Source organism: Triturus cristatus, chromosome 8 (genome assembly GCF_964204655.1).
Source record: "Triturus cristatus chromosome 8, aTriCri1.1, whole genome shotgun sequence".
NCBI lineage: Eukaryota > Metazoa > Chordata > Amphibia > Caudata > Salamandridae > Triturus > Triturus cristatus.
Window position 1 is genome coordinate 1,159,274,842 of NC_140591.1, and position 23,977 is coordinate 1,159,298,818.

At 44.6% G+C, this 23,977-nt stretch overlaps 1 protein-coding gene and 1 long non-coding RNA gene across 4 annotated transcripts in view; both read right to left on the bottom strand.

Moving 5' to 3' along the window:
* Positions 1 to 427: 427 nt before the first annotated feature.
* LOC146805541 (ATP-binding cassette sub-family C member 5-like) overlaps positions 428 to 23,977 on the bottom strand; it is a 1,766,780-nt gene continuing 1,743,230 nt past the window's right edge. For all 3 annotated transcript variants that reach the window (XM_085622799.1, XM_085622798.1, XM_085622800.1), the window contains one exon: positions 428 to 958. In XM_085622799.1, the coding sequence (XP_085478925.1) occupies positions 875 to 958 (84 nt within the window). In that variant the 3' untranslated portion in view covers positions 428 to 874. The remainder of the gene's footprint in view (positions 959 to 23,977) is intronic.
* Positions 6,956 to 8,034, bottom strand: LOC146805542 (uncharacterized). Its single transcript, XR_014967471.1, has 3 exons — positions 7,938 to 8,034; positions 7,607 to 7,685; positions 6,956 to 7,306 (listed from the first exon to the last, which is right to left on the bottom strand). It is a non-coding gene; the product is annotated as an uncharacterized LOC146805542 (long non-coding RNA).

Sequence of the window (23,977 nt, forward strand, 5' to 3'; positions counted from 1 at the left end):
TAAATAGAGTTACTACCAGAGAGAGTGTTATAGAAGGTAAGTAACTTGACCTTTCTGTATTTACTCTGAATTCTCTGCATCAATGCAGTGCACTATGAAATTGTATAATGCTAAGTTCATATATTCCTGAGTGCTTTTCACCAGAATGGACTCTTACTATCCTGGTGCAAAAAACAGATTGGATAACTTTGAACATACACCTCAGTTGCTCTAATTGTGTGGCAGTCTCAATGTACTCTCATGAATTGCGGTCCGTTTATGGTTTTGGGAATATGAAAAGAATGAAAGACCAAGGAGAGAAAAATGTACTGACCTAAGCATAAAAATCCACTAATATAATGGTGAATTACGACTTACCATCATTCGCTTTTTTTAAAATTCAAAATGCACTGAAACGAAACTCATAAACTAGAAATCAAACATCACGTGTTATTTAAATACTTTATTAATCTTTAAAAATATTTCTACAAATGAAGTTTCCGTTATTCAAAAATATATTCATTATAACACATTCAAATTCAGTGATCTCAGCATATTGAGTTTCTTTAAATAAAGATAGCATGTATATATATATATATATACCGAATCCTTCAAAAACGATTTCCCCCCAGAAGATCAGCCGCACCAGGTGTCCGCCACTCAAAACCATCAATCACAAGGCATCATATTGCAATAAAAAAATATATATACTTATATATATATAGTTACACATTCACTCTCAGTCACAAAGGCCAAACGTGGAAAAACATCCAGTCCATTTTGTGGACCCTGCATCGGCCACCCAGTTTTATCTTTACGTCCGTACGTTTTTCGGGATATTTTATGCAGAATTTTCTTTGGGGTCAGGCAGAAATGTTCCTAAGGGAAATCTACTTCATTTTTCAGCTGCAAAGGCGAGTGCGTGGAACCTTGAGTTCTCATTAGCCAACAGAACTGAAAGTTTGTCAAACTCAACAATCTGAAAAGGAAAAGAGTATACATGGTTAAGTAGTACCGAAAATGACAGATTTTTTGCTTATCATTGTGACAGTTTATAAGGCTTCTGCGTGAGGGCAGAATTGATGTGTTTACCAATGAATAAACACTTTTTTTAATGGATTTGATCATTATCAAGGCCTCACAGAACAGTATTTATCCTCGTTCACAGCTAAACAATAAAATGCAAATGGCTGCATTTTTTTTACACTGGCACCATTAATGCAAGAAGTGTAAACTTGCTGGGATTGTGTACTCTGCATCACTACCAGGCTCTAGCTGATGGTAAAGATGATGTGTAGAATGCATTACAACAGGTGGAAAATGGGCGCGAAAATCGTTTGTTTATATTTTCCACTATTAGCACCCAATGCTACACTGGTGGCCGGATTTACAACGTTTTTGCATCGTGTTTGCGTTACTTTTATAACGCAGACCCAGTACAAAATCCTTTTGAGGATCTACAAACCAACGCAAATTTATATTTGTGTTGGTTTGTAAGGAAAAGCGAAGCAGAGCTTTGCATTACTCTATGTCAAGGGGGAGTTCAATGCTGTGGAACCACCCATGGTTTTTACACAAAACTCTATCTACTAATAACAGTAGAAAGGGTTTTGCGCCAAAAATTAATGCCACTTGAAAGCAGGCGTTAAAAGAATAAATGGCTTTTATTTTTCCAAACTTTTATCACTTTAAATGTGTGCTGCACTGTACAGCACACACACACACAAAACAGGAAAAGTTTAACAGTTAACCTAAGCATAGTGTCTTGTACTGGAAGGGTGCCTATCCAGAATAAAACCTATGCTAGACTCGCGCAGACACATACGCAATATAGTGCAAGTGTGTGCCTGGCACTAGGTAGCATGATTCTGTGACAGCCATGGGGAGAGCATAAAATTACCATACCTCTGTAGATGCAGCGCTTTCCTGCTCTCTCCTAATCATGCAACGGGCGCAGCAACTTTGGGTGCTGCGCTGCTTTGTGTGCCAGGTTTGAAAATCTGGGCCTGGGTGTAAATAATGGTAATTCTGCTATGGAATTTTAGCACTAGATTTAGCACTGAATTTTTATTTATCATACAATAACAGCACACAAGCAGGAGGGCCCCACTGTATAAGCCAATCAAATCACTTATATTGAAATTCACATCCTATTGTGATCATGGGTATGTCTGAGATGCCAGACAGCATAAGGACGTACATATGGTAATACCATTTGAAGGGTATCTAATTATTTAGCCTATTTTGTGTGTGTATAAGCAATGTAAAACTGATCCTGTAAGTAACATAATGGTAATGGGTAGGGTGACTTTAGAAAAAATAGTAATACTTCCTGGTTTCCTATATAATTTCCAGGGTTTACCTATTTTGCTGAAGGCACCCTTTTCAGGGAGCTGAATGAACAAGTTACTTACCTTAGGTAATGATGTATGACATATGTTAGTTATAGATTCCTTATCTTAGAATTACCCCAAGGTGTCAGACTGGATCTGTGGAATTTTTCTTAGCAGTACCCCTGCGTGTCGGTAGGTGGCGTCAGTTGACTCTGCATCCGTCTCCGGCGTCGTGTTCGCCGGGATGACTATGTGTGTTCGCAATGTCTATTTAGATGCCGCCTCTGCACGCTGATGTCAGTTCTGACACGACTTTCCAAGGAGGTTCCTTTTTAGCCAAAGCACAACAGATTTTTATCCAAAGGACAACCCATCTAGAGATGGTACACTTTTGAACAAACTGGCCTTTCTTGGCACCCACGTAGCCAACGAAGAGTTGATCATCCACCTGGAAATGTTTCATGCGGTCAACGTAGAAGGACAGTGCATGTTTAGGGTCTAGACGGTGGAGTCTCTCCTCCTCCTTGGAAGGGTGCAGAGGTGGGAAATAGGTGGGCAAAGTAATGGTTTGTCCAATGTGAAAAGGTGGAACCATTTTTGGAAGGAATGAGGGTCTCGTCCTAAGCACCACTTTATCCGGATGCACAGAGAAGAAAGAGGCCTTAGAAGAAAGAGCTTGAAACTCACTCACCCTGCAAGCAGAGTTGATGGCAACAGGGAAAGCCGAGTTCAGAGTGAGGAGCCTGAAAGGACAGTTGGGCAAAGGCTCGAAGGGAGCGCACATAAGATAAGACAAGGTTCAAGTCCCACTGGGTCATTACGAAGGGAAATGGAGGAAAGAGCTGAGTAATGCCCTTAAAGAACCTATTTACAATAGGGGACTCGAACAAAGATGGCTGATCTGGTATCTCGAAGGAAAGCAGAGATGGCAGCAAGACAGCCCTTAAGATTGCCCAGGGCAGAGCCCTGCTGGGCCAAAGAAAGTATATACAAAAGGACCTCTGAAAGAGGGGCAGAAAGGGGATCAACAGCCTTTGCCGTGCACCATGCCACAAACGTATTCCATCGATAGGCGTATACTGTTTTAGTGGAAGGAAGCCTGTCTGCCAAGATGATATTACAGACATCGGGTGGAAGGTCAAAAGCTGTGAACTGTCACCGCTCAATCTCCACGCAAGGAGGTGGAGGCTGGACGGGTTCGGGGTAAGAACCCTCCCCTGCTGCTGCTAAAGAAGATCCTCCTGAACAGGCAGTCTGAGTGGAAGATCGATGGCCATGCTCAGGAGCTCTGGGTACCAGACTCTTTGTGCCCAGTCCGGAGCCAGAAGAATAACTTGGGCCCGGGTGCTTGATATTCTTCAGCACTTGGGGCTGAAGTGGTACAGGCGGAAAACTGTACAGGAAGCCGCAGTTCCACTCGCGACGAAAAGCGTTGCAGAGCGAGCGCTGCCTTGGAAATTCCAAGGCGCAGAATTGCGGACATTGCGCGTTCTCTTCAGTGGCAAACAAATCTAACCAAGGCTCTCCCCACAGCTGAAAGAGACCTTGCATCACCTCTAAGTGAAGATACCATTCGTGCTCTACCAGGCACCGGCAGATGAGTTAATCCGCCTTGGCGTTCAGAAAACCTGCCAGGTTTTGAACCACCAGGGTCATCCCTGATGTTCCAGCCATGTTCAGAGATGAAGAGCCTCTTGACATAGGTTCCACGACACCACCCCGCCCTGTTTGTTGCAGTACCACATGGCAGTGATGTTGTCTGTGAACACCTGCCCACCTTCCCCTTTAGAGAGGGAAGGAATGCCGTCATTACCAGACAGATCGCACGGAGCTCCAGAAGGTTGATATGGAGCCCGGACTCAACCGGAGCCCAGATACCTCTGATCCCCATCCGTCTCACAGTGCCACCCCATCCCAGGAGTGACGTATCTGTCACTACTGTGACATCTGGATGGGGAAGGGAGAGGGATCTGATCTGACCCAAGCGTGGTTCGTTAGCCACCGCTGCAGTTGTTGTACAGTTCTCTCTGAGATCTGGACATAGTCGGAAAGATTCCCCTGATGCTGTGCCCACTGGAATTTCAGGTCCCACTGCAGAGCCGGCATATTCCAAGTGGCATGATCCACCAGCAGGATTCTGGAGGCCATTAGGCCCAGCAGTCTCAGGGTCATTCTCACCGAAATTAGGGATAGAGGCTGAAACATAGGTGTCATAGCCCAAATATCCTGGACTCGTTACTTGGGAGGATAGGCCCGAAACTGCACTGTGTCCAGAACAGCTGCGATGAAAAGGAGTGTCTGAGAGAGAGTCAGGTGTGACTTCAGCACATTGATAGTGAACCCCAGTGAATGCAGAAGGTCATGAGGTGGGAGATGACAGCCTGTGGTGAGCCCACCTTCAACAGCCAGTCGTCGAGATAGGGGAAGACTGGAACCCCTGATCTGCGCAGATGAGCTGCGACCAACGCCATCACTTTCGTGAGCACTCGAGGGGCACTGGTAAGGCCAAAGGGGAGCACGGTGAACTGAAAATGCTCGTGGCCTACCGTGAACCGCAGATAGCGCCTGTGGGCTGGCAGAACGGGAATGTGAAAATAGGCGCCCTGCAAGTCCAGTGCCACCATCCAGTCTCCAGGGTCGAGGGCAGACAGGACCTGAGTCAAGGTTAGCATGCCCTTGTCCTTCTTGGGCACCAGAAAGTAGCAGGAATAACAACCACGACCTCCTTCTGGCGTAGGAACCCGCTCGATAGCTCCCTTGGCCAAGAGAGCTGAGACTTCCTGGCAGAGAAGCGCTAAATGATCCTCCGACATGCGATCGAAAGACGGTTGCATGAAGGGAGGGGTAGTCTCGAAGGGGAGGGAGCAGCCCCTTCGTACTATTTGCAAAAGCCACCTGTCTGACATGATAGTTTGCCAGTGGGGGAGGTGATGGTGAATCCTGCTGCCGTTGGTGACCCTGAAAGGTCGGACTAGGAAGGCTTAGAGGCTGCTGCAGGGGGGAAAGGATGGACTGGCCCGCCCGCTGGCTTCCAGACCAGCGTTGCTGGGTTCCAAGTTCGAGGCCACGCAGAGACTGGGCAGCCTGAGTGGACTGGTGGCTGGACTGGGCCGGACGCAGTGGGGTGCCCCTTCCGTAGCAACAAAAGTGTCAAAAAGCAGACTGAGGTGGACGGGATGATGCTGCAAGGCCTAACAATCTGGCCGTAGCTCAAGAATCCTTAAAGCACTTCAGCGCCGAGTCTGCTTTGTCACCAAAAAGGCAACAGCCATCAAAGGGCATGTCCTGCAAAGTCGACTGGACATCCCCCAAAAAGTAAGACGTCTTCAACCAGGCGTAACGCCGAAAGGCTACCGATGTGGCAATCGTTCTGCCCAGTGAGTCGCTGGTATCCAGTCCACAGCGAATCGTGAATTTTGCTGCGTCTCTCCCACCTGCCACTGCTTGGGAGAGAACAGCCCGGGCCTCCTCCAGGCACTGAGGCAGCACCTGCGCGACCGTATCCCAGATGGTATGGGAGTATCAGCCCAAGCACCAAGCTGGAGGAAGAGAACATGCGCTTCCCAAGATGATACAGCTTCTTGGATTCCCTGTCTGGGGGAGAAGAAGTGAATATGCCCTTAGAAGAAGAGGATTGGACCACCAAGCTCTCAGGTGAAGGGTGTTGGGTGACGAAAATGGGATCTCCCAGAGCGGTGGTGGCGGGCAATCGTCCATTCCACAGGAGACCCTGTGCTGGACTTGGACCAGGTGCCCAGAAGGACGTCAGTGAGGGCTTCTTTGAATGGCAAAAGGGGTTCAGAGCAGGATACCGCTGGTTGAACCACCTTTGTCAGGAAATTAGTCCTGACCACCACTAAAGGGAGCTCCAGGCCCAAGGCCTTAGCTGCCCTATGCACCACCACAGCATAAGACGCTCCTTCCTCCGTAGCCACGGCAGTGGAGAAAGCATGCCAAGGTCTGGCGAAGTGTCCAGACCAATGGCATCACCCAGCTCCTCTCTCCAGCCTGGCTCTTCAAGCTGGTCTGGAAAAGGGTCAGGTGACCCCTCCCAATCTTCATTAACTCCTTCTGGGCCATAGGGAACACCAGGGATGAAAAAGTGAACAAAAATACCCTCCGGCTTCGGATTCGACAATTCCATGATGGAGGTGAGGTTGGGGACGGCGCCGGTTGGGGGCACGACCAACACCAGGGGCGTCGGCACCAGGGAAGGTCGACTTGCATCGCTCCAGATCCAGGCCTGGATCCTCGGGGGTTCCGTAGGGGCCGGAGCCGTCGGCTTCGAAGGCCCAGAACCCACCACCAGCTCCGCGGGGCCCGAAGGTGCGCCAGCGGAGTCAGGTTGCCCAAAGATGAAATGGATCTCTTCAAAAAAGGGGGGAACCCAAATAACCCTCCGGCATCTGGGAATGTAAATGATATATAGAAAAAGATAATGCCTCGGGACTGATACTCTCACATAAGTTTAGGCGAAGAGATAGATGAATTATCTCTCCCCTGGAGTAATATTTATTTCTCCAACAAAACCTGTATTATTAAATTTTGTGACCAAGTCAACGGCGATTCCAATGAAAACCAAAAATGTATCAATTACTTTTTATAAGTGTGAGGATATTTATTTTCTACCACACTTTTTTTGAAATTCTTTTGTTTTTAGACATATATATACAAACAAATACAATATTTACAATACTTACATATAGCACAATCACTGAACATATACATATCATCAAACGCCCTTTTTAATGTACCAGGATGCTTATGGGCTTTTTTTGAAACAGCATTCCTATATATAGAAGATCACTACTAAAGACGCACTACGAGATTTTGTCGTTTACAATCTCCTAATTATTTTGAGTGCTCTTTCACAAATAAGTCAAAACATAAATCATAATCCAGTGAGTGTCTTCAAAATAAATGTCGACGCGTTTCAGCCAAATAACTCTTTTGGCCTCATCAGGACTAGGGCATCCGAACCAATAATTTACAACCTGTAAGAACAAATTAATTGTCCCTATTAATATCCATCTTATCTCTATTTAGATTATATACACAGAAACACAGGAATAATATTAAAAGACACTATATTACAGTTATATTACAACAGTTCAAAACTGAAGTGGCGGCTCATACAACAAAACGTAGAACTTCAAATAAAACACCCAGAGTGTATAACAACCTTACAACCCAATCTAATATATCACCGACAGTGAATGTAAAGCAATTAGGTGTATTAATATGTGGTATGTTGAATAAACTTAAAATACCTTATATTGAAAACTGCATATTACCTATTGTCCAATTAGGGTATGGTCGGAACAAATAATCGTCTTTTCTTTCTTTCTTTTTTCTATAAATTATTTTGGCGGGCTAAAAGCAATCAAAACCAAAAATTATCTCAATGGAAAATCACTCCACCTATAATCAATGTATCTATTTCCAAGTCACTGACTCCCACATCCGTTACCCTTTATCTTAAAGTCAGTATAATCTCAAAGTGCATCGATTGTATCGTTATTTAAAACGAGAAAACCCAAAGTAATTGACACCGTAGGTTACACCCATTAGGGGAAATTAGATAATAGAACCTGCCTATTATTGAAAAGGATATGTGGTACATACCTTGTGTATAATTATTCGACCCTTCCAAAACCACTCGTTATACGGTTCAAGTATTCTGCATATGTTTGTGCATATACACTGTTTTAGCACTGCTTGAGGTCGCCTCGCTCTCAACTCTGTCAATAGAACCAATAAAAAAAATAGAACCAATAAAAAAACCAAATCTAAGTATCAATTCTCTTTAGCCTTGGTGTAACGGTAGGTATATTTACACTTTTGCCGAATCGTACGTCTCCTTACCTCGAAGTTTATACACAGGACCCACTTCTAACGTTCCTTCTCCCTCCAGTCTACACGGATCGCGTCCGATGTCACGTGATGCGGAAGTCTATTTAAACCCGGCAAATATTGCCGTAAACATAATAAAAGGACCACTCTCTCTATGTTGATGGTAGACAACGACATTGCCAACCATAGACCTAGTAAAAGGACTACTATTCAACTGAAACGGAGAACAGTAAGTTTATACATACGGAAACGAATAAATACCCAAATTCACCAAAATGCACATATATGTTATTGCCGCCATCATGGAAAGTCCTAATCAGGTCCTAATGGATTCAATTCAGAGTGGGGATAATTGAATAATATTAAATGCCCTAAACTAGCGTTATATGCTCTTCTTTTCTTTTACTCATTAAATACCTGCTTAAACAAGATTGAAAATAAAATACAAAAAAATGTAGAAAAGTTACCTTATATCCCAGTATATTACCGCCACTCCTTACATTCTAGCTATCCACAATACATTAGTGTAGATAAGTACGAACCGACTATTGCAAGCAACAACGTCTGAAGAACATGTGAACCCTTTTTACGCTCCATTATTGTATAAGAGCCCAGATCTCATCTTTATCATTAAGGCCTAGCGTTGTGGTATGATATTTCGCTATTAGTCTGGCCTCTAATCTGTTAAGTTTTGTTTGTAACTCAGTTTTTTCGAAATTACCGACTAAACACATTACTGACCATTTTAAGTCATTTTCTGAATGCAGATGGTTCTGAAAATGCTGCACCAATGGGGCCCCCTGAACTTTACATTTAATTCTTGATTTGTGTTGCAATATACGTTTCTTTACATGCTGTGTTGTCTGGCCTATGTAATATTTATTACAAGGACACTTTATGCAATAAATTGCATTTTTTGAATTGCAATTGGAAAATGTTTTTTGGTAGTGCGTAAGGCCATTAATCTCCAACTGTTTGGAGTCTTCTGTTAGATTACATGCCACACAGTTTTGGCATCGGAAGTGACCAACTACCGGTGGTAATTGCAGGAGGTTCCGCAGATCTTTTCTTGGTATTTCTGTCTGTCTTGTAGCCCTCACGAGTTGTTGTCGGATATTTTTACCTTTTTTAAAAGCAAACAAAGGTTTCGAAATTCCCAAAGGCTCAATTATTTTCCAGTTATTTTGGACAATTTTTTTGACTTTATTAGCTTTTGGATCAAAAGTCAACACACATGTCAATGGAGTGATTTTATCCTTTGCTTTTGGAACTAATAAGACTTCCCTCGGGGTGTACCACGCTCTTTTGAGTGCACCTTTCACTAATTTTTTCGGGTATCCTCGAGTTATTAATTTGTCTTTTAATATCTCTGCATTAGTGAAAAAGTCTTTTTTGTTTGTACAATTTCTTCTTACACGGAGAAATTGTCCGTACGGCAAATTTTCCTTTAAAGTACGTGGGTGGCTACTTGTAAAATGTAAAAGAGTGTTACGGTCTGTCGGTTTAGTGTATAGACAAACCCCCAGTACTTCATTTTCCTGTTGGATAAAGACATCCAGAAAGTTTATTTTGTCATGGTCAGCACTTTTAGTGAAGTTAAATTCAGCTGTTCTTGAGTTTAGCCAGTTGTGAAAGTCTTGTAGACATGTATCATCTCCATCCCAAATCATAAAAATATCATCTATATAGCGACACCAAAACCCAATATTGGTTAAAAATGGGTTGGTGTCACTATATATCCATCTTTTTTCGAATTCAGCCATAACTAGGTTAGCTATTTCAGGTGAAAAACTGCAGCCCATTGCGACTCCCGATACTTGCAAGTACAAATTTTCTTTGAAATTAAAAAAATTATTTTTTAAGCATAAAGTAGCTGAAATGGAGGGCTTCGTAAAATGCACGAAGCTGGGCAGGGGACCATCCAGCTCTCGGTAAGGGAGGTAGGCTCATAGTCGTCCCAGAAATTGGCACCGAAGACGGAGCCTTAGAGGGAAGACGCTCCGGGTCCCGTGTTGTGTCAGCCAACCAATTGGGAGAAGGTGAAGAGCACCGGTGCTTCTTCACCTTCTTCTTGTGCTTCGACTTACCTGAACTCTTGGAGGACTTTGAGTGCGAAAAGGTGTGGGGGCTCCCTGACCGGTCTCGAGACCCTGAAAGACGCAGAGCCGACTGCTGGGTCTCCAGGAGCTTTAGGGCCCGCTCCTGCAAAAACTTTGGATTCATGGCCCGACAGTCGGAGCAGAACTTTGGATCGTGGGTGCGCTCCAGGCACCAGAGGGACACGAGGTGCGGATCCGTCACAGACATCAGTTTCTGACAGGCATCGCAGGGCTTGAAGCCGGTCCAACGATGGGACATCCCTCGCACAGCAGGAGTCGAAGACTCAAAAATGAAGTCGACAAAAGTTGAAAAAAGCTTAGTCAAAAAGTGATAAAGGGGTAGCTCTCTCCAGGTTTGCGCTAGGCTGGCGCGGAAAAATAAAGAACTGAAGTCAGCGTGCAGGGGCGACATCTAAACAGACACCGCAATGTCATTCCGGCTAACACGATGCCAATGAAGGTTGCAAAGTTGACCGATGCCACCTACCAACACGCAGGGGTACTGCTAAGAAAGAATTATCCGTATCCAGTCTGAAGCCTTGGGGTCTAAGGTAAGGAGTCTATAACTAACAGCCTCTTTCAGATACCCTGTCTTCGACCTTCTGGGGAATGGAGACAAGCACAGAATTGCCCTTGCTAAACTACACTACTCTGGCAATGACACCTTAAGGGAAGAATTATATCATGACTGGAAAATAAATACTATCTTCCCAAGCTTCTAATCTGCAGTTTAGGCTGGTGGTGGGCACGTCAAAAAAGAAGGAATGTAGTATACTTTACTCAGCTGGTGCTCCCATGAGGATCCAGCCTGCCATTTTTGAAGATTGCACACATATCTGAAGCTACTTTGTGGCAAACAGTGTTATTAACACACGTGTGTGTGACCTTTACAAGTTGCAGAACATGTGCACTTTCCCTGCAGTTAGGGCAAATGTACCAGTAGCCCTGTGACACAAATTGCTCAGATTAACTGGGATACAGGCTGCAGAGAACTTGAAATCCATAAGGTGCTATGCATCTTTTCAGAACTTGGAGCTGGATCGAATCCAATCATGATCCTGCATCAGGCACTGCTGACTTTGTGTTGGGATGGAAAATCCCTTGCCTGGCTCTGGAAGGTATGTGCCCATGCCCTTTGTCATTTACCCTGTTTGTGAGGTTGATATGTTTTTATTTTCCTGCAATGAGCCCAACAATCATTATGGGGCCTTTCAGTTACAAGGACGGAGACCAACTGAACAGTGCTCTGATGTTCACCCCTATATAAGATTGTGACTAATACCCCCTGACATGCTTTGTGGTTATAGTAGTGGTGGTAAAGTAATTTGTTGTGAAGGAACAGACCTTTTTACCTGTAGCCATAAAAAATAGTGTTTTATAGGCCTCTCCTGTCTAAAGTTTTCTGCCACTGTGGAGAACCTTTATAGTAAAATGATCTTATGTGCAGGTATTCCAATGGACAGACACTGAAGTCAACTTTAGTCCCCCAAGAGTGTGCACTCCCGTGAACTGTGTGTGCACTCCTGTGAATTGTGCCTATTATGAAGCACTGTGTCAGATCCACATTGCCACGTCTGTGTGGGTTATTCTGGTCAATTTGGGAGGTGGCATTGATTTTGGCCTTAGTGGTTTCTATGAAAATGCAAGAGGACTGTGTAAAAACTTGTGTCCTTTTGAAGATATGTGCAATCTCTCAAACAAGTAAAGCACACTGATACATTTCCCTCATACTGTAAAAACTGAAGCAGGTATCAGGATTGTATTGAGCTAAGTACTGATATTGCACGTTGCACTTCTGACTGCCAATTCAGTGACCTGTGTTTCTGGAACCCATTATTCACGAGGACCTTAAAATTAAAGCCTGGTGTTATAGGAAAACCTAGGGTACAATTCACAAAGGTAAACTTGCAAGTGAGTGAATCTACACATGTAAGTTTACACTTACACTTTTGAGTAACTTTACTACTTTAGTCTATTCACCATTTCCAAGAGTAAAGTTACTCAGAGAACGAGTTACTTACCTTAGGTAACGAAGTATCTGATAGAGACACAGTCTAGCCACAGATTCCTAAACTTAGAATATCCCCAGGCGTCAGACTCGATCCGGTAAACTTTCTCCCCAGCAGTACCTCTGCAAGCCAGGGGGCGGCGTCGTTGGCTCCGTCCTGACGTCGTCCACGGAATCGTCATTGCAACAAAATCGAAACTGAAACTTAGTTTCAGTTTCTCCGTTTCAGTGCTTGTGGGTCTATCTCAGACCCCCTGAGCACTGAAAAAAATGGGAGAGGTATTGTTGGAATCTCCCCTTTCCAATGGTACTCTTCCCTAGTGAATCCCTGCTTGGGGATCATCCCAGAAGGGTGATCCCCAAGCAGGGATCCACCCACTAGCACGAGGGAGGGGGGAGCGGCCCCTTGAGCAAGGGCCTTTGCTTTCCCCATATTTGTTTGGTCGCAACAGTCTTGGCAGAAGCCCACAATCTGCCCCCCAGGGGGGCGGAAAGCCCACTAGAAACCAGGGATTATTATTTTTTAATGACGTTGGGGTGGGGGCTGCCCAAAAAAGGCATGGCTATGCCCCCCCAGAGAAATGTCAGTCTTTCTGCCACCCCTGGAGGGCAGATGGGGGCTGCAGTAGCCCCCAATCTGCCCCCCCCCGGGGGGGGGGGGGGGCAGAAAGCCCACTAGAAACCAGTGATTTTTTTTTTATTGATATTGGGGTGGGGGCTGGCCAAAAAGGGCATGGCAATGCCCCCCTCACCCAGAGCAATGTCTGTCTTTCTTTTCCCCCGGGGGCAGACGGGGGCAGTAGCCCCCAATCTGCCCCCTGGGGGGACAGAAAGCCCAATAGAGACCAGGGATTTTTTTTTATTGGTGTTGGGGTGGGGGCTGCCCAAAAAAGTCATGACAATGCCCCCACCCCCCCAGAGAAATGTCAGTATTTCTGCCCCCCCCCCCCCCAGGGGGGTGGACGGGGGCTGTATCCCCCAATCTGCCCCCCAGGGGGCAGAAAGCCCACTAGAGAAACCAGAGATTGGTTTTTTCATTGACCTTGGGGCTGCCCAGAATGGCAATTGCCACAGTCTTTCTGCCCCTCCCGGAGGCATATTGGGGCAATAGCCCCTAATCTGCCCCCCCGGGGGGGCAGAAAGACCTTGAGGCCTCAGGATTTTTTTTTTCAGGGTTGAGGTCAGCCCAGAATGGGCAAGCCAATGCCCACACCTCCCCCAAAAAATGCCTCAGTCTTTCTGCCCCCCTGAGGGGTGGATAGGGGCAGTGGCCCCTAATCTGCCCCCCGGGGGGGGGCCCAAAGCCCACTAGGAGCCAGCGATTATGCTGGCATTTTTATGCTTGGGGCTGGTGGCTGCCCAGAATGGGCATACCAATGCCCCCACCCCTCAAAAACATAGCCACAGTCTTTCTGCCCTCCTTGGGGGCATATCGGGGCAGTCCTCCCCGATTCCCCCCTCCAGGGCGGCAGAAAGCCCACTAGGCACAGCCTTGTTTTTACCAATGTCCCTACCTGTGTATTTTGGGCCCTAGCGCAGCCGGCACATAGGGAAACCTAGCAAACCTGTAAAAAAATGTAAACGACACCTAGGGGAATCCAGGATGGGCTGACCTGTGTGCCTCTCACCAGGTTCTGTTACCCAGAATCCCTTGCAAACCTCAAACTTAGTTTAAAAAAACACACATTTTCCTCACATTTTTGTGATGAAAAGTTCTGGGATCTGCGTGGATCCACAAAATTCCACCCACCCTGCATTCCCCAAAGTCTTCCGGGAAATATGGTACCTCACTTGTGTGGGTAGGCCTAGTGCCCGCGACAGGAAACGGCTCAAAACGCAACGTGGACACATCACATATTCACAGTGAAAACGGACCCTTTTTTTGCTAAGTGCCTAGCTGTAGATTTTGAACCCTAGCTCTGCCAGCACCTAGGTAAACCTTGCAAACCTATACAACTAGACACCCACTGGAGTCCAGGATGGGGTGACTTGTCTGGCTCTCACCAGAGAGGCATGTAGCGAGAGATTGTTTAATGAAATGTTCGTAATGTACCACTATTATGGGGCCAGAAAGTTACTCCCTGGTTTTGCGCGTGAATCCGAAAAATAGAAAAAAGGCGTGGGAGGAGCAATCGCCGAGGAAGATTCAAATAATTGTGAAACTTTAGGGTTTATTAGGAATTTGTTAAGAATGCTCGTTTTACTCCCAAAAATAAGGGAGGCTTCTTGGTAATCCTACTGAAAAATCATTGTGCCAGGAAAATAAAAGGAGATGGTGCTGGGGAAATTTAGAAATTCATCTTGGTAGTTAAGCCAAGTGATGAAACGATTTGCAGTGTCCTTGTCGCCATCCCAGATGATCAATATATCATCTATATATCTTTTCCAGGTGTTGATGTGACTGTGAAAAGGGTTGTTTGGATGGAGAATTTTCATTGTCTCCAAGTGGTGTACATAGAGACCAGCTATGCTAGGAGCAAAGGTGCTCCCCATGCTGGTCCCGTGCTTCTGGAGATAAAGGGTTTGGTTGTATTCCAAGAAATTCTCTCTTAGTGCTAAATTGCAACATTCCATGATGACATTTCTAGGTGTTTGATACTCCCATTCGGTGTCAAAGAGGACTTCCTCAATGATGTTTAAGGTCTCAGTGTGGGGGAGACTGGTGTACAGGCTTTCGACATCACAACTGATAAGGAGTTGGTGTTGGGGGTCAAATGAGAGGTCTTCTAGTAGTACAAGGACGTCTTTGGTATCTCTCAGATAAGTTGATGTTTTTTGAACCATGGGTCTCAAGTATGCGTCTGCAAATTTTGAGACCGATTCTAGGATGGATCCTATTCCGGACACGATCGGACGGCCTGGAGGGTTTTCCAGTTTTTTGTGTATCTTGGGGATGGTGTACAGGTAAGGTGTTATGGGTGAATCTTGAATCAGGAAGTCTCCTTCTTTTTTCGTTATCCATCCATGGGCAAGGGCTTCTTCTACCATGCTCATTATTTTTATCTTTATCCTTTCTGTTGGATTCTGATTTAGAACTTCATCGTTTCTTTGATCTTGGAGGAGGCGTTTGCATCCTTTGTCATACTGGTCCTTTGATTGTATGACAATCGCCCCTCCTTTATCTGCAGGTTTTATCACCAATTTGGGATTGTTGCTTAGCTCTCGTATTGCTTGCTTTTCGTCATTTGTTATATTCTGGAATACTTGGTTAGTGGTGGGGTTCAGATCCTCTAAATCCTTCATCACTGCTTTCTCGAAGGTAAGCAATTCTATAGGGAGAGTTGAGTCCAATGGTGTGAAGCTTGATTTAGGTTTTAGACCTGTGTCACCTTCTTGTGTTTTGGTTTTTTCCTTATCCTTGAAGAAGATTTGTAATTTCAATCTTCTTATAAATTCCTGTATTTCTTTGCATAGTAGGAATTTGTCCATATTCGCTGTTGGAAAAAAACCCAGTCCTTTTTCCAAAACTGAGATCTGGGCTGCTGTGAGTGTTTCGTTGGTGAGGTTCACTACCAAGTTCATTTCCTGCTCGTTGATGCTTTTGTCATGCTCCTGGTTGATACTCTCTCTTGATCCTCTTCTCTCGCTGTCCAGTGGACACTGTTCCCTCTCCGGTTCCTTCCTCTGTTTCTTCCCTGGCGTGATCCTAAAAAATGAGGTTGATCAAAGTAGGGGTATTCTTGAGGAGGATGGCTCCACGGTGGGTATGCCCCTTGGGGATGTGAGAAAGGGGGTGGTCCAAAGAACTGTGGTGGATACATGGTTGGTCATCCACTTGGTCTTTGTTGGTTAGGGCGTTTGTAATTGTTTCTTGAACCTGGGTATTTAGGACTTCTACCATGGCTCGACTCTGAGCTGTTAGAACCTGTGTCAGAAGAATCATCATCCGTTGTTGCTTGTTGGTGAGGTTTGTAGTCCTCTCTGATGTACGGGTATGTTTTGTCGTGGCTAAACCTACTGGTATCCTTCTTTAGTTTGTTATATTTGCTCTTTTTCAATGTAGCTTCAAAATCATTCAGAGTTCTGTTAAGTTCATCTAGATGTTTCTTCATGCTACTTGGTGATTCGTAACTTTTGAGTCGTACTTCTATTATTTGGATTTCTATTTTTAGTTCTTGTGCCAATCTACTTTATACTAAACATATAAATTAGTTATAGATTCTGAGTGTAGTAGGGATCACATTCGGTCCTAACGAGTAAAGCAGTGGGGACTGCTTACGAAACATGTTGACCCAGTAGGGGGTAACACATTAAGATACACCCCCTACACATCCCTCTTTTTAATGTTCCAGCCAGAGAAATGAATAAAATAGTTTTTTCTACTAGCCAGGGAATTCTTAACTAACTATTGTAATTTTCACTAAACCCTACCACTCCCACTCCCTCACCACACATAGCCTATTCCTTTATACCAACAGTGCTCCCCCGTATTCGCAGGTTGTAGCACGCCCCGCCCCGTAGAGGGACGGAAGACCCCTATGATGAAGCATGACACTATGGGATTCATAGTGTGTGAGGGGTATTTTAAAAACACTTAGTGCTTTCCATGACTTTTCATGGATCACTAAACACACCCCATTTAACATCACTTAAAATAATAAAAAAGAAAAATAGTTTTTATTTAGATAGGATAGAATCACATTGTTTATTAAAAGTTATACAGGAGGTAGGTTCTATCCAGATACCCCTTTACTCCCTTATTTGGTACTTTTTCTGATTACTTGCTGATATACAGGAGTTCTTTCTTCAGGTTAAGAAAGGACACTGTCCTCCTAGGCTGCACAAATATTATAGTTTTTTTTAAAAACAGGGAAAACCCAAACAACCTCGGCTTGTACAGGCCAACTACGCTAATAAATTGCAACACAAAATTATATTCAAAGATTTGGTTATTTGCTTGGGGAGTATCATCTCTACATTAGTCTCAATAAAACAACGTGGCTTTATTACCAGGAGGGGTACCTCCGATCGTGTTCACTGGTGATTGCACTCTTGGATGCAATATATGTTGCAAATGAGCCCATGGAGGTAGCCCTGTTGACTGATGAAAACACATTCAACAGGGTTGCCTGGCACTATCTTTTAAGGCTATGCTATCGTTTGGGCTGGGTGGGTTTTTTATTAAGGCAATTTAGGCGAAGTATCACAGACCAGTAGCCTACCTGCAGATGATGGGGAATGAATCTGGGTTAATATCCATTGAAAGAGGAACTAGGCAAGGGTGTCCTAGTTCCTCTTTATTTTTTGTTCTATACAAACCATTTTTCTGCAGTCTTGATGCTAATCTCAACATTGTGCCAGTCAGGCTGCATTGCTGGGAGACAAAAACCTTACCTATTGCAGGCGACATCGCTGTAGTTACTGCAGACCCCGACAAGTCTGTTAGAGGAGGCGACCACTGATTTTGGTAAACTATCAGGGTACTTATTGAATAGCAACAAAACGCAGCTGGTGGTGAATAGATATAAGACAACACAAGACCATCTGGTGGTGGAGCTGGTTGTTCATCTAGGGGGGTCAACATTACTGTAAAACTGTAACAGATCGTAGAGATAAATATGGCTCCGGTTATTGGCAAAGCTAAAAATGATTTTTTAAGATGGGACTTCCTCCCTGTATCATTTGTGGGTTGGTGAAATTTAGTTAAAATGTTGTTCCTTCCAAAAGTGTTGTAATTCCTTTTGAATTCGAGAGTTCATGTTTTAAAGTACTGAATACCATAATTTCCAGGTTTATCTGGTCTTATGGCAAATTCAGGAGTGCAAATAGGTTTCTCACCTTAACTAGGGAGACAGGGGGTTGGGCTTTACCTAACTTTAAACTATATTATTTAGTCGCCGTCTTACAATATATGCACCCACTTTTTAATAACAATGTAGGGAATCAAGGATCTGAGGATTATGTTCCATCTATTTATGAACTTCTTATTGAGGGAGCCACCAAGGGATGTCTACTAAAAATATTTGAGCCTGGCTATTATAAAAAAGTGCAGTTCAAGACCCTGTCTGCTTTTAAAAACTGGGCTGTTTGGCGGAAGAGGTCGGGTCTAAGGAGGTACAACTGCTAAAATCCTATCCAGTGGAACAAGTAGCTACCAGATATCTTTTAAGGCTCTTTTACTCTAAGGTGGAGAGGCATGGGCTTGCGAGGTTTGGGGATTTTTTTCAGGGACCTTATCTGGCTTCATTTGAAAATATTTGGACCAGACTCGATATCAGGTCGAAAGATTTTTTTTAAATACCTTCAAGTAAGGGATTTCTTGCAGAGGAAGGTGGGTGGTACAGTCTGGTTTTCTTCGGTGCACTCACTAAACTTACTACTCGGTGAGGCTGGGGCTATCAGAAGTACAGGAACTCAGGCTATTGAAATGCATTAATAGCAGGGGCTACTTGTGTGTTACTGGGAATGAACCGAATTGCCCTCTGTTCAATGATGAATGATGATTTTACAGCATTGCATTTTAGCTACTGATGTGTGTAAATTTAAATTGGGGCTTACAATATTGTTGTTTGACTGTTTTAACTAATGATGAATGCAGATTGATATTATCACTAATTTATGATTGTCTACTTGGAAATATCTGTATGACTTAGTTTGATATGCACCTTTCCACAAAACCACAAACAAGAATTGACAAATTCAAGGAATTTGATACAGAAACCTTTCCAAGGAAAACTAAGTATCAATGTGGGTACTTTCAGTGACTTTAGGCGACCAACTTAAACAAGCAGCCAGTCAGGGGGATCAGCAAATTCCTCAGAAACAGTTACCTTGAAGGATGAAGCAGTCTTCAGTAAGTTACAGGCACATGCCATAAACTTCTATAGAAGTCTTCCTGATGCAAGGGATACAGGATGCTGAAGATGCCCAAGGATGCTATAAATGTGATGCTGTTGATGAGGGTATTCTTGCAACTACTTCTTGGTCCACTGCTTGGTAAGGCAAGCCTGGTCACAGGGGTCAATGTCCCTTACAGTCCTCTATGTCCTGGTATAAGGCCAGTTGCCACTGGGATACCAGTCACCTGGTGTGTCACAGGGGAATCCTTCCTTGGACAGTAACTTGCCTACTGGACAACCAAGCTGCACTCCAATGACTCTCCCAGGTTCAGCAGATTCAGGGGCAACTATGAGCATTGCTTTCTGGTACTTGATGCTGCCCAGCAGCGAGGAGCGGTGGTCAGAAGTTTGGGCTACCAGCTTGTCTCCGCAGGTTTCCTCAGCTGTTGTGGCCCTATGCTGCAAACAGGAGGTCAACCAATTGACCCTTGGAGTGTCTTGCTTTGGCTGGGCTCGGGAAACGACTTCTACATGAGCAGGACACAGCAGGCACAGTCCCTTCTCCTTCGCTAGACACCAGGTTCCGCAGGTGTAGTCCATATTGGTGCAGCCTTTCTTCGCCGGGTCCTTCGTGCCGCAGGGCATCCTTTTCGGTCCTCTTATCCAGTCCATTGAGCTCTGAGTTCAGGGTGCCAGGGGTGCTGTGTTTATGCTCAGAAAATCCCCTCAGGATAGAATGTGGATGGTAACCAATGGGCTACCAGGTTCCCTCCCTCCTTATGATCACTTCCAGGCCACTTCAAACACTGCAAAACCCCTCGCCTGGTGTCTGGAGCTCCCTAGCCTAACCCAGAGGTGTGGCTAGGAATGGGGCTACATGCCTCTAAATAAATAGTTTGGCGACTGGTTTCCTCTTTCTTTCCCAAGTGCCAACCTGTCTACCTAAACAATAGAGCAAGCATACCCTCTCCCATGTGTCCTTCATTTGCAATTCAAAGGTGGCTTCTTCTCTGAATGTCTCTTTTTGGACTAACACCCTTGTGGCTTCGTTCCGGAGGGAGGTAACACCACTCTCCCATCCAAGCTTCTATTGTCTCTTTTCCTGGGAGTTGTTTGAATGTTTTCCCTGGAGAGCAGAAAACTAAGGACAGACTCAGTCTGCAACAAAGTGTCAACTTTTTTAAAGTAGCACACAGCAAGAAGTTGCATTATTTTTGAATTGGGCATCAAGTTGGGTTTAAGGTAACAAGATGTTTGATACCTTACAGTCTCAACTTCAGTAGGCCCAGTCAGAAGTTAGCCGGGCTCCTGTGCCAGCCTGCAACTCTGAAGTTGCCACTGGGGCTACTAGCCTTTTCCGAAGTTAAAATGACTACTGTTCCACTTGTTAATAAACAACACTCTGCCTCAGGCTTTTTTAGGTCTACCTTATGGATGACTTGCACATATTACACTTTGGAAGACTTGGCTTTGCCATTACTTTAAATGGTAAAGTTGAGTTAGCAGTTCAGAGCTGTTCTTCCAGTCTTCAGTGGCAGACTAGGAGCCATGTAAGTTGGCTTAGGCCAATTGGGTTGTTTTAAGTAATCCCTCCGAACTCCTGTTCTTTCCCTACTGTTGCTTAAAGTGGAGCGAAAACAGTAAATCTGACCCCTCCGAAGTCCAACACTTGTCCTTCTGTTGCACAGACTAGAGTGGAAATAGTAAATCTAATTTGTCAGAAGTCCAATATTTTTCCTTCTGTTTTTTGGACTTGACTTAGAATAGTAAATCTGACCCTTCGTAGTCCAACGATGTCCCTACCATTGCTTAGACCGTAGTGGAAACCTGACCTCTCTCAATTAATTACTTTCCCTACTGTTGTTTAGTCTGGAGTGGAAACAGTACATTTAATCATCCTCCTGTTGCATTACCATACATTTAACTATATTAGCAATTTAATAATAATTTAAAATTACTTTACAGTCTCTATTTAAAAAAAAACAACCTTGTTTTGGTGATATGGCCTTCCAAAATATTTTTTACATGATATTTTTGCTAGTCCCATTTTAAGTATAGGAACACGATAATGTGGTAAACCATATTTTTGATACTATATTTATATTTCTCTAATTTTTTGTACACAGTCCTCCAATATATGTCTGTTAACTAAGAATTTTAGTATGTTTCACCTAATAAGGAAGTGTAGCATGTGAGACTTTTAAATTTTGTGTTGTTGATAAGTGTTACACTGTTTGATATAATGTATATTGACAATGTGTTAATCATCCACAATTCATCATTGACAACAGACTGTCAAACCACATAAATGCAGCAAACAAACTAGAAGTTGTAGAAGAAAATGAGCTAATTAGCCGATCCTGCATCTGCATACTTTGACCCCTATTCTGTACCCTCCCAGGTACCTGCATATTGGCGTAGATCAGGGTCACTATCTGTATATATGCCCAGTCACATGCCAGTTTTGTGCAACACGCAACAGCCTACAAAAATCTCCCATACAACTTCTGGTGAATACACTAGCACATGTAGCCCCAGTGTGCAGTGTTGTTAATTACCAATAAGCCACGTGTCACTAAAGGACAAGTTAATTACCTTCGGTAACGCCTTATCTGGTAGAGACATGATCTAGCCGCAGATTTCTTACCTTTGAAACTTCCAGGCGTCAGGCTGGATCCCGAAGATTATTCTTAGCAGTACCCCTGCGTGCCAGTATGTGGCTTCAGTCGACTCTTCATGATGTTGTCAGCGTTGTGTTCATCAGTGTCATGATGTCCGCATCGTCAATATAACTGCCACGTAGACGTGCTGACATCAGTACTTTTCACGACTTTCCATGCCAGAAGTGCGGAGCCATGAAGGGATTGACCATGGTGTGTTAAGAAGACAGCCAGGGCCCGAAGGGGGACAGCCCTGACACCAACAACAATTTCAGAGTGCAGGGAGGATGTGTGGGTCAGTAAGGAAACTGCAGCTAGATCATGTCTCTAACAGATAAGGCGTTACCAAAGTAGTAACTTGTCCATCTGATAGAGACATCTAGCCGCAGATTCCTTACCTTTGAACAGATACCCAAGCAATATCTTTCCCGGAGGTGGGACTGCGGAAAGTTTTAGACCAGAAAATCCTGCATCCAAACAGGGCCTCTCTGCAAACCTGAGAATCCAGGCAATGGTGTCTGGCAAACGTGTGCAGAGATGCCCACGTGGCCGCTTGGCAGATACCCGCAATTGGAAGCCCACGCTGGAGGGCTGTAATGGCTGCCTTTGCCCTGGTAGAATGTCCCTAAGGCCTTCGGGAGGCTGCTTCTTTGCCAAGGCGGAACAAGTCTTTATACAGAGGATAATCCAATGCGAGATAGTCCTCTTCCAAACAGCATGCCCCTTCTTTGCTCCCACATACCCTACAAAGAGTTGGTCATCCACCCGGAACTCTTTAGTGCGATCAAGGTAGAACAATAACGCTTTTTTGGGATACAGACAATGGAGACGCTTGTCTTCTTTGGAAGGGTGCGGAGGTGCATAGAAAGTGGTCAGAGTAACAGACGGTCCCAGTCGGAAGGTAGTTACAACCTTGGGCAAAAAGGATGCCCTAGTTCTTAGTACCACTTTATCCGGACAGACTGTCAGGTAAGGAGGCTGTGATGACAGTGCCTGCAGTTCGCTGACCCTTCTAGCAGAGGTAATTGCCACTAAAAAGGCTGTTTTGATGGTGAGCAACCATTGAGGGCAGTTGTGCAGCAGCTGATACAGTACACACATCAAGAAAGTAAGGGCCAAATTAAGGTCCCAATGAGGCATAAGAAAAGGAGAAGGGGAACACAAATGGGTTAACCCCTTCAAAAGCTTCTGCACCAAAGGGAACTTAAAAAGTGAAGGATGATATGCCAGCTGATAAAAAGTTGAGGGGGCTGATAGGTAGCCCTTCAGAGAGCACATTGCATAGCCCTGCTGGGCCAAGGAAAGAATAAACAGGAGAATATCTGACAGGGAGGCAAATAAGGGGTCAACAGACAGTTCTGTACAATATTTATAAAATATGTTCCATTGACAGGCATATACCGATTTAATGGAGGGACGCCTGGCTGGCAGAATAACTTTGCAGACTTCGGGAGGAAGGTAAAAAGTTGTCGCCGCTCAATCTCCACGCAAGGAGGCAGAAAGTGGACAGGTTCGGATGGAGGACCCTCCCCTGCTGCTGCGACAGAAGATCTCCCGAAGGAGCAGCCTGATCGGAGGATTGATGCTCATTGCCGGCAGCTGCGGTTACCAGACTCTCCATGCCCAGTCTGGAGCCACAGGAACGACTTGTGACTGGTCGCCCCATATCTTCTTGAGCACTCTGGCCAGGAGTGGTTTGGGCGGAAAGGCGTACAAGAGGCCTGAGCTCCACTTGCGTCAAAAAGCATCGCAGAACAAGAGCCACTTTGGAAACTCCAACGAGCAAAACTGCTTACATTGCGCGTTCTCTATTTAAGCGAACAGATCTAACCAAGGCTCTCCTCACCACTGAAAGAGACCTTGTATGACCTCCAGATGGAGACACCTTTGGCTGAGTTTAATACAAAGAAATGTAAGTTTAACTCACCTCATGAGTACAGTGTAAAGCATTTCATCAATTGTAATACACATTTTGTCATCTATATAATTGGTTGCAAATAATTTACATAGGCAGCACATCACGCAGTTAGAAGTTGCGCATACAGGAACACCACAGAGCCTTAAAAAATACTGATGCCAGAACCCAATGATAGAGCATTTCAAGATATTCCATCCGAATGACACCAGTTTTTGGTTCCTAGGGATTGATCATAAAGCTGAGAATCCCCAGGGCGGTAACAGGGAATTGTGTCTGAGGCAGAAAAATGAGGCTAAATGGATATGCCGATTAAAGGGGAATATTGCAGGACACAACCCGGACAATGAA